The sequence below is a fragment of the Oxyura jamaicensis genome, chromosome 5 (genome assembly GCF_011077185.1).
Source record: "Oxyura jamaicensis isolate SHBP4307 breed ruddy duck chromosome 5, BPBGC_Ojam_1.0, whole genome shotgun sequence".
NCBI lineage: Eukaryota > Metazoa > Chordata > Aves > Anseriformes > Anatidae > Oxyura > Oxyura jamaicensis.
The window spans coordinates 27,802,384-27,815,940 of NC_048897.1; the positions used below are offsets into that span (position 1 = coordinate 27,802,384).

Sequence of the window (13,557 nt, forward strand, 5' to 3'; positions counted from 1 at the left end):
GAGCTACAGGGATGTGACTCACTATTAATTTAAGAAAATATTTAGGAAGGAAGCAATGCGTGCATGTGAGAAGTATATAAAAAGAAAGCTCAGAACCTTCGGAAGACACCAGCCCTGAAGTACTCCTAAGATCTATGCAAGTGGAGTTGTCCCAGAAACAAAATGAAGCAATTCAGAAGGGGAAAAAAAGGCATTAAAAACAAAAAATCTACACCAATGTAGTAGATAAACCATGGAATTAGATGAGATTCTACTAAGAACATAATGCGTGGAAAAAAGTGTGGGAAGGGGAAAAGGAGGGAACTAGGATGGTGTTGCAGAGATATCATTAAGAAAATTTGAATCCAGGACAGCAATGGATTAACAGCATCTCCTCCATAGTCACGTGATCAGTAGTTTTGGCTGTTTCTGGTTAGTAAGTGCTAACAGATCACCAAAAAGGAATTTCTGTAAGCAAATTACTGCCACTATTTGACATTAAGTAGCAACTTCAGTAGCAGTTCATGTTAAGGAAGGTAGTTAAGGCAGCAAACTGTATGCTGTGGTTTGAGATGATTCAGGGTTAGAATTCCTAGTTTAGTTTGCAGAAGTAGCCCTGGAGTCTGTCTAGGACTGCAGGAAGCTTGGAATCAGAGAAATTTGTATGGCTGAGAAGCGGTATCTTGTGCCTCCAGCACAGGCAAATCCTATCTCTTCATGGTTATCTTCAGTGCACAGGCATCTTGGGGGACGATACTGGGAAGAAGACAATGCTATGCACACACCAGTAAGTTACCCTACAAAAAAATATAGTGGATGTTCACAAGCACTGGCCTGATAATATTGCAAGGGTTAAAATCTAGAATGGTATAAAAATGCAACCGATCCTCTTCTGTTCAGAAACCAAAAGGATGGAGAAATTGCCCTCATGGCTGTAGCTGTTTCTTTGAACTACCACTCTGCAGTTTAATCATGCATTTATACAATTAATTATAAATTAGCAGAATAATCAAATACTGAACGCAAAATGTTTTTTTAATCAGCTTAATAACAGCAAGCTAAAAGTTCTGTAAACCATATTTTATGATATATTAAGATGGTTGTTAAATAGAGATAAGCTGTATTTTCTTTGCACTATACAAAGATTACATACGACCTGTACTTTACAACAGATTTTATTTTCTGCGTACAAGATGCATGTGCTTTACTGACCTTAACATTACTTATGTTTTTAAAGGCAAATACAGATAAACCAGACAAAAAACCATTAGGCCTTCTTGGTACTCCAAATATGTTTATCTTGATACTTCAGAAGGTATATATTAAGGTAAAGCGAATATGCTTACAACTTTCAATTAAGGAAAGGAACATAGCCTGGTGGCTATGTTCAATGCAGGTACATTTGCCCTGTACTTACCCACCTCGTTGTAACAGCAGGTTGAGTAAAGATGATGATCTATCTGTTTGTTCCCTTTTGCAACAAAGAGACTGTTAGCTTCTACTATGCAAAGTGTCCTGGGTACACTTACAAAGTTTTTTAATAACAGCAGCTAGAGTACCATAGTGGAAACTACCCAGTTTTTCCTGCTTATGTAAAGATACTAAAATCATCTGGAAAATAGTGTTCTTACTGTGGAACAAATTACTGAGCTTCCATTTAGTAGTGAATTTTACTGACTGTGATATATTCAAGAATACAAGCTACACTGGGTATTTGATAGAGATCAGTATCAGGACAAATTAACTAAAGCCTGGACAACTATAATAAACAAGAATCCTCATGTGGATTTGCTGACTGAGCAGCACTTTCCCAAACAGAAATGGCAGCCATTCAACCTGCTTCTGCTGTTGTGAGGAAACTTCTTAGAGATTGGCTTTTTCTTTTTATTTTTTTTAATGAATGGATGTTTATTGACTTTCCAGATGACATTACTAATCCACGTAAACAGGATGTTTACTTTGCACATAATAGAAAGTGTAAACAGAAATATGAGCATCAGTATATGCTCACTTCTTCAATGGTGACCCAGCACTCGCCTTCTAAAAAACAAGTCCTCTTGTTGTCAATTTGCACTTCCATTCTGAACCATTTGTAGATACTCCTTGTGTAGTTTTTCTTGGGTTTCATAAACTTTCTTTAGCTTCTTAATTTGTCCTTTGCTGAGTTCTTTGCCTTCTGCATCATGCGTGGGAAATCCCTGAAATATAAAAATAATATTTAAGATAAATTCTTGGACTGTTTTTGCTCCTTATAGAATTCTCTTCTCTGCAGATGAATCATGTTTGAATAAGATAGGAAGAAAATGTCATAAGTAATGACAAACTGTCAGGGTAGGGTGCAGCATGGTTAATTTTAGTCACCCAGAAGTTTGACAAGTAACTTGGACTACTTGCTTATGTTCCCTTCCTATTTTCTGTCCTGGACTAAGGGAAGTTTAGGCAACTAATTTCTAGATGGTTATAGTTAAGAGAATAATAATCCCTAAACAGATGGTTAAAACACCACTTTTAATTATACTAAGATATTAAATCCAAGGCTTAAAGCAAAAGCAACAAGAGAAGAGATTTGTGTTCTTGATGGAGAAAGTATGATCACAGTTTCTAGGAGACCTTCTCCTTGGCTTACGTGCCTATTTTCCTTATTTATACTCTATTCTTACTTGCCCCCAGGGCCTGAATTTGAATGGGTGAAGAGGACAGGCAGAAATAGAATCAATGTCCCAGATCAAGCACTCAAGTAACAGTACTTTGTTTTTCCAAATAATGCCTTTTATCCTCACAGGAGCAACCAGAGCCAAGTTGCCAGTACAGCTCCTTCAGAGATCCCTTGCCAGGGGGAGCAAAACAGTGAGCGGAACCAAAATGGAAGCACAGGGTCTCTCTGAAAAACATGCCTGTTTACATCAGTTCTGGCAGAGCTGGGGAGCTTGAGTGTAGAGTGTAGAGCTTGCCCTGAATCAGGATAATAAATCTGTGAACAAATATTATGCATGATCCTAGCCACAAATCTTCAGGGAATGTTGCTTTGTAATTGGAAGGCCAAAGGAGACCAATGTACAATGAAAATACCCTTGAAATGACTATCAGTTTGATGGTCTTGCTCCCCAGTGCAAGGTATGTGCAAGACAATATACTGCTTTTTCTTTCTCCCTCCCCTATATTAATAACACTGCCTTAGAGGTTTTGGAACAAGATCAGGTATGTACACATACAATCAAATATGTACAGGTGGGGTAGGAAAACTACTCCCTATTTAAAGAAAAATCTCTTACATTTTCATCAAACATAGAATATTTGTCGCGCTCCAGTTTAAACATTTCATGTGGTGGAATCTTCATTTTTGCCAGTTTTGCTGCCTGTAATATAAAGCATGCATTAACTGCATTAGCATCACAATTAATTACTGACAACCTGGTTTTTTTAAATAGCCATCTCTGAATGTGTGCAAGTGGAAAAATAAATAATTTGCAAATCAAAGAACATTTAATTCACCATTATTTATCATGTGAAAATAAACTTTCAGTGAGGAACAATTCAATAAATCATAGCTGTGCTTTTCTAGGAAATTAAAAAATAAGTTTGTTTTAAATTTGGGCAGAACAACTTAATACAGTAATTGCGTTGCAGACATGCAAAACAACTTGCTTATACTTTCAGAAAACTACATCCGATTTCTGCTCATTTGGTTCCTTAGTGTTTTAAGTGTACACACAAAGCAAATACTGCTATTTATAAAAACGTTAAGCAACAACCTCACTGCAAAGGGAACCACCTTTATCAACATAATTCCCTGCTGGCAAGAACAAGTTTCTGTGCAGGTCACAGCAGGATCAGGATCCAAGTAATTGCACTGAAAATAAATTGAACTTTCCTTTATTTGTGAACAAGCACATCTCAGAATCCTTTCCAAGTAATTTATGCCCAATGCAAGGGAATCACCTTCTTGAAAGAATGAAGAGAACTACTTGCAATCTGTTGACGATAACTGCTTTTTCCCCCCCCCCCCCTCTGTATGTGATACTCTCTAAAAGTTTACTTCCTCTTTTAACTCAAGAAAGCATTTCCTGTACTGTTAGTCATCAGCATGCCAAACAATCCTTTCCTCCTCCAAGTTCACCTACTCTGGCTTCACCCAAAGCCTAAAACATTTAAGTGATCACAATTCCAGCTAGCGAGACTAAATGTGCTTTTAGAAAATACCGTATCTCAGAGTTCAAGCATAGGGAACAGAGATAAGACAACTCAAAGATAAGACAACTTGTTTTTCATGTATATGTGACACTGGAAAGGGAACCAAATTGTAAGTGACACAACCAAAATCTTCTCTAAAAGGATAAGATACTGCTTTGGCAATTAATAAAATAATACTGTCTATAGACTGAATTATTTGCTACAAGATCTGAGAAGCTCCTGCTATCTTCATTCTTGTTTTGAAAGATGGCTGCTCTATAATAACAACCATTAAGGGGATGAGTATTCAAATTGCAAGCCAAAGCCATTCTGAGCAGGAAAGTGTAGAAAAATAAATAAATGGAAGCCCAGTTAATGTTGAGCTGGTGTTCTAATGCAGTCTTTCCTGCACATGACTACTGCTGTTAATTCAAAACCCAATTAAAGGAATTTGAACACTTACTTCCTGCTCTTGTTTTTTCCTGGCTGCTTCTTCTTTCTTCCTTTTTTTCTCTTCTTCAATCTATGAAAGGCAGTGTTAATGATCAAAAGGTAACTATTTCAGGTAACTACTTCATTTTGTTGTTTTCTATGAATCTGAGCTGGCTAGCTAGCTCCACTGGATATCTAATTGCAGACAGAACTGGCAGCGTAACCTACAGCAAAAACACTATGCCTTGTAATTAGGATTGTCTGATACCTCCCACTGGAAGACTTTGTTTTCATTTGCTTTTATGCACAGATAAACCAGTTTTAACTGTTCAGAATGTGTTTTGCATACAAAGTGTATACCTATGAAAGAATATAAAACTTGCAAAAGAAATGGTCCTGCCATTTCACAGGGAAAATGTTTTGCAAATGTCTTTAATAAGACCATATTCCTCTGATATTTTAAGCTCTTGCCTCAAACTGTGAAGATATTACAGTTTCTCAAGTAGTTGCATCCCTTGATGTTCCTAGGGAAACGACTATCCAAATTTAACCAAGTTAAAAACCTTTTTTTAAAATAAATAAATAAATAAATAAATAAAATAAAAAAAAAACCTTGTACTTGCTTAGGAGACCCATTAGTTTTCTAAGGGTTCTGCCAGTACTGAACATAGCACTGTTTCCAGGGAAAACGTACTGTAGCTGCAGATTATATACAAACTGCCCTCAAATGCCTTTTTGATGAAAACACCTGGAACTGGCTGCAATCATGTCTTATTTTTCAATTTAAAAAAAATCCACAGGGAAGGAGAAATATTGGGAAGTCTTCCAAACATTTCTAGTCATGATAGAATTTTTTATCTGTTAAAACTGAAGCATTACTTTAAAATACTACAGAATCAAACATTAACACTAAGAAGTGCAAACAGGAGGGTATCTGTACAGACCTTTTCTATGTGATTTATGATTCCTGATGTTTACATAGCAACATGTAATATCTTGCCCTCACACCCTGAATATCACACTTACTCATGCCACATTAAGATCTGGCCAGTGCATTTTGTTTTCATATAGCAAATAAACACAGTCTAGTTCTATTGAAAATGCCAATTTCATTTGTACAGATAAAAAAAGTCAGAATCAATTCTTCATTGGAATCATTCATTCAGAGAGATAAGACAGTATGTATGCAATACTCAACATCCCTTAATTAAATGAAGATGAAAAAACAACAACAACACACCTTAGAGGTATTCATTACATACCATAAAGAATTTTCTAGCAGCTGCTGTTTGAAAAATCCTTTTCCTGAACACCCTTCTAAATTTAGTATGTACTCTGGAGTATTATTTCTATTATTATTGCTAGGCTTACAAACTATCAGGGAAATATAAAGGTGTCCATAGGTTCTACATTACTTTAAACATTAAGAAAAATTGAATGCTTAAAATAACAACCTTTTTCTTTTCTTCTCTTTCTTTCAATAATGTGTCCTTATCCACTAATTTAACCACAGTTGGAAGTCCTGAAGAAGCAAAAACAGAAGAATGAGTTTCCAATGCTTGAATAGTGAAAGATAAGCCTTATATTACCTTATCAGCTTTTTCAAGCTGAATGCAAATACAACAGAATGACTACTTCAAAAACTAAGCAATTAGGTACTATAGAAAAAAACGGGATATACATTTTTATTCTATATATATTCCAAAATACATGTACATAATATGTACTTAAAAATGAAATCCATTATGTTATAGATTTGCAGTCCTTGAGTATTGTGGATTATTCAATATTAGTCTTGACACCTCTTTTTCTCGCAATAAAATAAGATTATAAAACCAGGTACCTAAAAATTCACAAGATACAGAATTGGGTACCTTCATGATCTTCAAATCGAACGCCAAGTTCAGGAAGGATGTCATCTCGAAGAGCATCACTCAACTGCAGCACTTCAATTACTATGGAGCATGAAAAATACTTTCAGTTAAGTAAGATTTGGTGAAAGTATACTTCTATCCTGATACATACTTATTTAAATGCAATTAAGAAATGGCCACTCTCTCACATATGTTGCACAGAAAGGTCTTTTGTTTTAAAGCGATATATGTTCTTAAATAAATTCTGCCTTCTTTCAGCTACAGGGAGAGGAAGCATGTTTCTTTGCAGGAATTCATACATTTCCTCTAAGATACCGCTATTGTTCCTGAAAACCATAATGAGAATTTCAGTTCAGTACCATAATCCCATCAAAGCCCCAAATCCTTCCTTTCCTTACTAAAAAAAAAAAAAAAATAATTTAAAAGAAAAAGAAAACAGGAACTTCTAAGTCTGTACTTGTTTGTTCTCTATTACAAGAGCACACTGTTAATTCTCTGTCTCACCACTTCACATTAGGATGAAAAAAGTTACACTGTTGGAACACAACAGATTCATATAATGAGGAGCATGGAAATTACTGAACTGTAGTGGATTGGAAATTAATTAATCCTACAACCCAATGCTACACACAGAGAGTGTTCCTTGCAGTGTAAGTTCAATACTCCATGGAAAATACTTATACTGTATAACTCTGGATATTTTAAATACCCACATAAAATATGCAGCATACCCATTAAAACAAATTTTACTGAGTTCTGAGTTTTAATTTTTTATGACAATTTTTTGGATTAAAAAAAAATCATTTTTAAGTTCCAAATTTCACCGAAGGTCCCTTTTGCCTTGTGTTACGAGACACAACCTTACTTTCATAAAATTAATCATAACTGTATACATATATATACATGTATACTTCTGAACTAGTTCTCTCATTTGTTTCCTGAATCAAATTTGTCACTGTAATTTCTTTCCTCTCTTTACAAGACAGAAAGGTTTTGCTTACAAAAAGTTGAGTTTTGAAAAATGTACCACATGTAGAAATGAAACAATAATATACACGTTTCAATTAGGAAAACAAAATAGAGGAAACTAGATGTTGTTACTGCAACAGAAGGCCAATACAAATACCAAGCAAATTAAATTGTTTATCTTGTCCTGCTCTTTACTGCCTTCATTACATAAAAGTCTCTCAAATCACCAATTAGATAGCAAGATCCCCTCATGTAAGCAACAACAACAAAAAAATAAAAGTTTGCCATAAATCTCAGTCACACAATGCAGCAGATGTCAGTAACAAATGTTAAGCTATGAACTGCAAGGAAGGAAGCTATCTTTGTTGTAAAAGCCTGCTTTCAGTTAGGAGGAACATGCTAACTTCACAGACAGGGAAATTAATGTAATACACTTTGAAGAATTTTCAAAATAAAGGTAACTTAGTTCTTTATTCATTTTAACTCTGCCACAACAAATCTAACTTCTCAATCAAATGTACACTAAGCTACCTCTAAAATCTATTCCCAAACCCTTGAAACAACTCCTCTGAGCTTTGCTGAACTATGGAATGGAAAGGGAAGAACAATTTAGAGACAGGAACAGTTAGTACTAACAATGATTTTTCACAATTCATCAAGGCCATAAAACACATCTTCACTGTTGGTTTCCATTACGACAGTTTAGTTACTATTGTGATGGGCAGCTTTGCAGGCAGGACTGCCCATTTATGAGTTCTGGCTTGCAGAGAGGGTATATACAAAGCTGCAGAGGAAGTCAGGCTGGTGACAGTAAAAATAATTACACAAGGCTTACTACATCCCAGATTCTTGCTTGCTTACCTACCCAAGCATTTGGAAAAATAACCCCCAAAACATCACATCATGTCATAGCAACTTTTCTCAGTAATACAGTTGTGCAAGGCACTGAGAAAGGAATTAATTTTTAAGGAACAGGAGGGGAAACAGGCAAGAAGGGGACAAGAAATAAAATCCAGGCTAGTTCAGGAATGATGCAACAAACAGTTCTGCCAAGGTACAATGGATGGGTGCAGGACACAGGAAGATGCTAATGGCTGCTGGAGGATTTCCGCTAAGAAAGGTTAAGAAGAATCACATGATTTTGTATCCTGTGCTACATCTAGCAGTGACTTTGAAGGATTAGTATTTTATTGTTTTGCTAACTACACATAAATTTGTCAAAGCAATTGCAATCCAAACATCCTCTGGTTCTACAGATCTTTCCTGTTGTGTCTCTGCTTATCACCTGTTTGGACCCAGCTGTTTTTTCAAGCAAGACAGTTGCAACAGAACAGTTTGAATTTGTGTTTCTGGATGGCATCCTGGCTACAGAGAGCAAGTTATTAGGAACTCAAGATTTAGCTGAAGTAGATGCTATTAATTCTTCAGAGGAAAATTATCTTCATACAACAGATTTACTACCTATTTACTCAGGTAAGGAATTGTATCAGGTGAGAAATAGCAACACAGTTACAAGGAACCAAATGGACCATGAAGATCCTTGTATGTTGCCCTTATGAACTCAATTCAGTAGCAGTACTTGATACACAGTCTTGCACTTAGGAGGAAACACAAATATAAACAGATAGATTGGGTTAGTAGGTAAGTGTTCTTTCTCCCTTTTAGCAGTGACTCTGAGATGGTTAAACATAGGCAGTAATTAAGATCTCAAAGCTAATAATTCAGGCAGTAAAAGCTTCCACCCAGACACTGGATTTAAGCACTGCATGTTTTAGTAGCATCCCTTGGTCTACACCTTCATCTCTTCCATAATTGAGCCTCAGAAAGCTGAACAGTGGACAGAGCACTGACTACCCCAATACCATAGAAAGGAACAGCCACATTGCAGGGCAGCTTTCTTTTCTGGGCAATCAGCAGAATGACTCTTCGGATGACAAAACATTGAATTTTATAGGAGCTGTTTAGTCTGCTGAGAACTAAGTCATTACTTTTCTTTGCCCAGAGCAGTTACACACAGTGAACCATGCTGATGTTTGATGCCACTCTAAAGAAGCCATTAAGATAACAAGCAATAAGATTATCTCACTGGTTGTTAACACTAAAAAGAGTTGACTCTGACCTATGCAAGGGAATTATGGATGTCTTATCAAGGGTGTATCAGATATACTTATTGCTTATTCAATAAAACAGCACAATCAAAGCTTTTCAAAATGGGATGGGGTGTGTGTGTCAGGTGGAGCCCACAACAACTTCAAGGAAACTCCCAGATGAATTTCCAAAAGAGAACACAGAATTACCATCTTTGGTACCACAATTCCAATTGTGCTAACAGCTAAGAATGAACATCTCAGCCTATTTAAACACAGACGCTATCACTGTGTAGCAATCTACATTTCTAAGAGAATGTGTTCTCCCTGCAGGAGATGATGGCTACTACTTTCATACCAAGAAAGCAGGGAGTGCCCTGAACTAGAGAAACAACAGCTCATCCTCTTCATTCCTGAACTTTTGGAGTCTTTAAGCAATTAAAAGAAAATGAGCTGAGTAGCCTGTAAATGATTCCCAAATTAAAGAGACATGTAGCAGAGGCATAAGTATTCAAAGCAACTCTGATTTAAAATGCCTTACCTTTATTCTCTAAGCAAAGAAATTGCAACAGCCAGATCCTCCCTGTCCTCTCCAGTCCCACATCTCCCAAGTCTCATGTGCAACAACACAGGAAAAAGTAAATTCTCACCTTTTTTCTCTCTGGCAATTTGTCGCACTCCTTCTCTGAACTCAGAGAGAACTTGTAGGTATGGCATCACTGTAGATTCAATCTGTAGGGTAATTATTTCTACAGTTAGCTAATCATAATTTAGATTTAAAACAGGTCCTTATCCACTTCATATTTATGTGCTTTTGGATAGAAGTTGACCCTTAGATAGTGTCATTGTTCTATTGATGTCAAAGGAGAGATGATAGTTTGCATTAACTGACAATTCTCCTTTTGGGCTGATAAAATCACCTTGCCTCTCCCCATTCCTTTTTTCTCTCTTTGCAGTTACAGATACATCAGTTCCACGCGGTTATGCTATGGCCCAGCTGACTATAATGCAGTACACCGGGGTAAAAACAGCTGCCAAAGATATGCAGAAGAGCTACACTCGGATGAATTTGCCCCTTCATGTTCCATGTTGTCTTACTTAGGTGAAATTGCTTGTCACAAATAAATCAAATGAAGCTGATGTTAAGACTTATTTGCATTAGAACATATCTGAAATATCAGCGTATCCTTACTGTGTTTGTTTCCAGTACAGTGCAGTTGTCTGTACTCCCCCCATGACTCCCTGCTCAACACAGAGCACGGGGAGACTACTGGACTACTGTTGAAGTATTTCAGGTGTGAATAAATGCTGTTCATGAAAGCTCAGACAAGTCATCCTGAGAATCCTGCTTTCAGCGGTAGCGAATAGCAACAGCAAGCTGTCTGTGAACACAATGAATGCTTACAATTACAGATCAGTGCTGTTTCCCATCACATCTCTGGAATCCCAGGAGGAGAAGCTGGGCACCCAGGGGACTGCTTATTTTAAAAGTTTAATTACTTTGAAGTGTGGGGGAGAGATAGAGAAAAACATAAACACACACACTTCTGTTTCACCTACAGTTTCTAAGTGTCTCTCCCATCTGTTAAATCTCTGTGACATATTTCTGTGCAATGTGCAGCCCAGAGAGGATGTTATGCTCTAAAAGTACCCACGCGAAAGGACCTGACAAGCTCAGATAAAACTTTTTGTAAATGTGAATGCTACATGATCATCTTCACAACCACAAGAAAGTGGTTGTGCTAAGTCTGGAAGAAAGAAGAGACCCTGGAAACTACATGAGCTACCACCATGTCTCTGCTACCCTCTTTATACTGAAACTACCTCAACATGCAAATGAAGTGGCATCAGGAAAGCATGTGCCACCCTTACTTTATATACCAGACATATATATATACACCAGACATCATATATATATACCAGACATCAGATATCATATATATATACCAGACATCTAAAGATGAAAAATTTTTATTTCCAGAATAACTAACTTGACAGAAAAGCTTAAGTCATTTGGAAAATGAGACTATGGAATCTAAGGTTTTCTGACTGCACATCTCTCCAATTCCCTTTCAAGTCGATCAGTGAACCATGGTAATTATGCTAGTTTTTCTCTCTGAGCTTTTGAAGAGGATTAAGTCTTTTTTGGAGATAATGACTTTCAGATCTATTGATTCTTTCATCTTTTATTTGGACACAGAAGCAATAGGCCTGATCCACAGCTTTCTGTTTTAATGACAAGTTTTCCAACTCTGAATGTTCACTTGGTAATTTTTGCTAAGAAAAGTAAGTATCTGCAGATTGAAAGAGCCTATATAACAATTAATGGAAGAGCCAAAACATTGTTGATATTATGTATCTTTATGCTATAATGATTAAATCAGGAATGTCTTGGGTGATAAAAACAGGTTTGTTTGTTTTTTTCCTGTAAAATGCAAAATAAGCTGCTCTGGGTGGGTACCTGAATACTGGTTTTCTTTGAACTGACTGCATACAAAAACAAGAACAACAAAAAACATATACGTATTTCACTAACAGGTGTTGAAATTCCTTTTCTGCACCAGATTCTTTTGACTCTACTAACCTCAACAACATTACTTTAAAAGAGTGTAAGGCTTAACTTCTTGTTCCAAGCTACTGCCAATCTTCCTCTAAAGTTCTTACATATACTGCTTGAACAATGTGTTAAATACATAATTAATTTTCATATTACCTAAAAAGATAAGTGTTAAGATGCTGTCTTTCTCCTGAAATTCAAAGTAATTTTGAAGTAAGCTAAAATTCACTACTGATGGCTTTTAGCATGGAATGCTGCGCATCTTCCTTATCCTTTGTATATCATTATTAGAGATTTCCACAGCACAGTAATGTAAGCATTTGCATGAGCAATTGCTAGATGAGAATTCACTGACATTCAGTGACAAGCAAGTTTTTCTCTTCCTCTGGTGAACTAAGGGGTTTTGTTCGTCTTTTTGTATTGCATTTGTTTTAATTATTCCTTCTAAGGAGGAACAGAAAAACACATGATCACAATTTTGAATGCAAAACTGCATGAGACCAGCACTAGAAGCTACTCAATATCAGCTGTTGTGCCATATCAGCATCCTTTCTCATATCAAGATTTTCTCATGAACAGAAAGAGCGAAGTTGATGGCTTTTCAGATGGAGTTATTTCTCCTGCCTGCCCCACGAAACATTACTAGTATTACGGGGCCCATCAACACTCTCAGCAGGCATCTCCCACATATTTCTAGGAAAATTCTGCATCACAATGGTACTGCTGAGTGACCAAAGCAAAACAGCCTTCAAAAGCCAGATAAATACTGTGGCTACAAAATGAGATCAGAAAAAGAGATTGAACTGAGGATGAAACTCCGGCTGCCTCCAGGCTGGTTTTTGGTGTACCACAAGGAACTTTAATCAGTATAATTGTATTTTTGAAACTACTTAATATACAAATCCTTGTAATGAGTCTTTATACGGTAGCATGTGCTGTCTGTAGTTAATGTGGTTTCTTAAACAGATTCATCATTCAGAAGACAAGATAATTCTTTTTCTGGTTGCTGTACAATTTGTCTGTCATTAAGTCAAACAAACCTATAAAATAACAACTGTCATAAAAGAAAAATCCCACTTCCTTAGCCAATTAATTATATTGTTTCTACTTATAACATTTGAATCTGAAGTAACTCAGCTACATACCAGTAATGTAATCCCTTTATCTAACCTAGACTTTCAAAAGGACACAGATTAATTTCATGTAGTGTACTTTGTCCTTCACTTACATTTATGTTTTGACTATTCCCTCCAACAGGAAAACCAATTGCGTCATCACTTTCTATGGCACCAAAAATCTGGTCAAGGGGAAAAAAAAAAAAAAAAAAAGGAAAAAAAAGAACAGGTTGTATACATCAAGTCACAGGTATGTGAAGACTAAGCAAAATCACATGTACTAGGGTTTTGAAGCCGCCTAGTTCATTTAACCCACAATTTACTGTGTTAGTAATAATTTGTTTTGCTTTTTAATTGATACAACATATTAAGCA

General features: G+C 36.3%; 1 protein-coding gene across 2 annotated transcripts in view; it reads right to left on the reverse strand.

The window, feature by feature from the left end:
- Nucleotides 1–1,138: 1,138 nt before the first annotated feature.
- Nucleotides 1,139–13,557, reverse strand: part of CARS1 (cysteinyl-tRNA synthetase 1) — a 33,838-nt gene continuing 21,419 nt past the window's right edge. For both annotated transcript variants that reach the window (XM_035327367.1, XM_035327368.1), the window contains 7 exons: nt 13,297–13,365; nt 10,162–10,243; nt 6,456–6,536; nt 6,036–6,103; nt 4,613–4,672; nt 3,252–3,335; nt 1,139–2,177 (listed from right to left, as the gene is read on the reverse strand). In XM_035327367.1, coding sequence (XP_035183258.1) covers nt 2,043–2,177; nt 3,252–3,335; nt 4,613–4,672; nt 6,036–6,103; nt 6,456–6,536; nt 10,162–10,243; nt 13,297–13,365 — 579 coding nt within the window. In that variant the 3' untranslated portion in view covers nt 1,139–2,042. The remainder of the gene's footprint in view (nt 2,178–3,251; nt 3,336–4,612; nt 4,673–6,035; nt 6,104–6,455; nt 6,537–10,161; nt 10,244–13,296; nt 13,366–13,557) is intronic.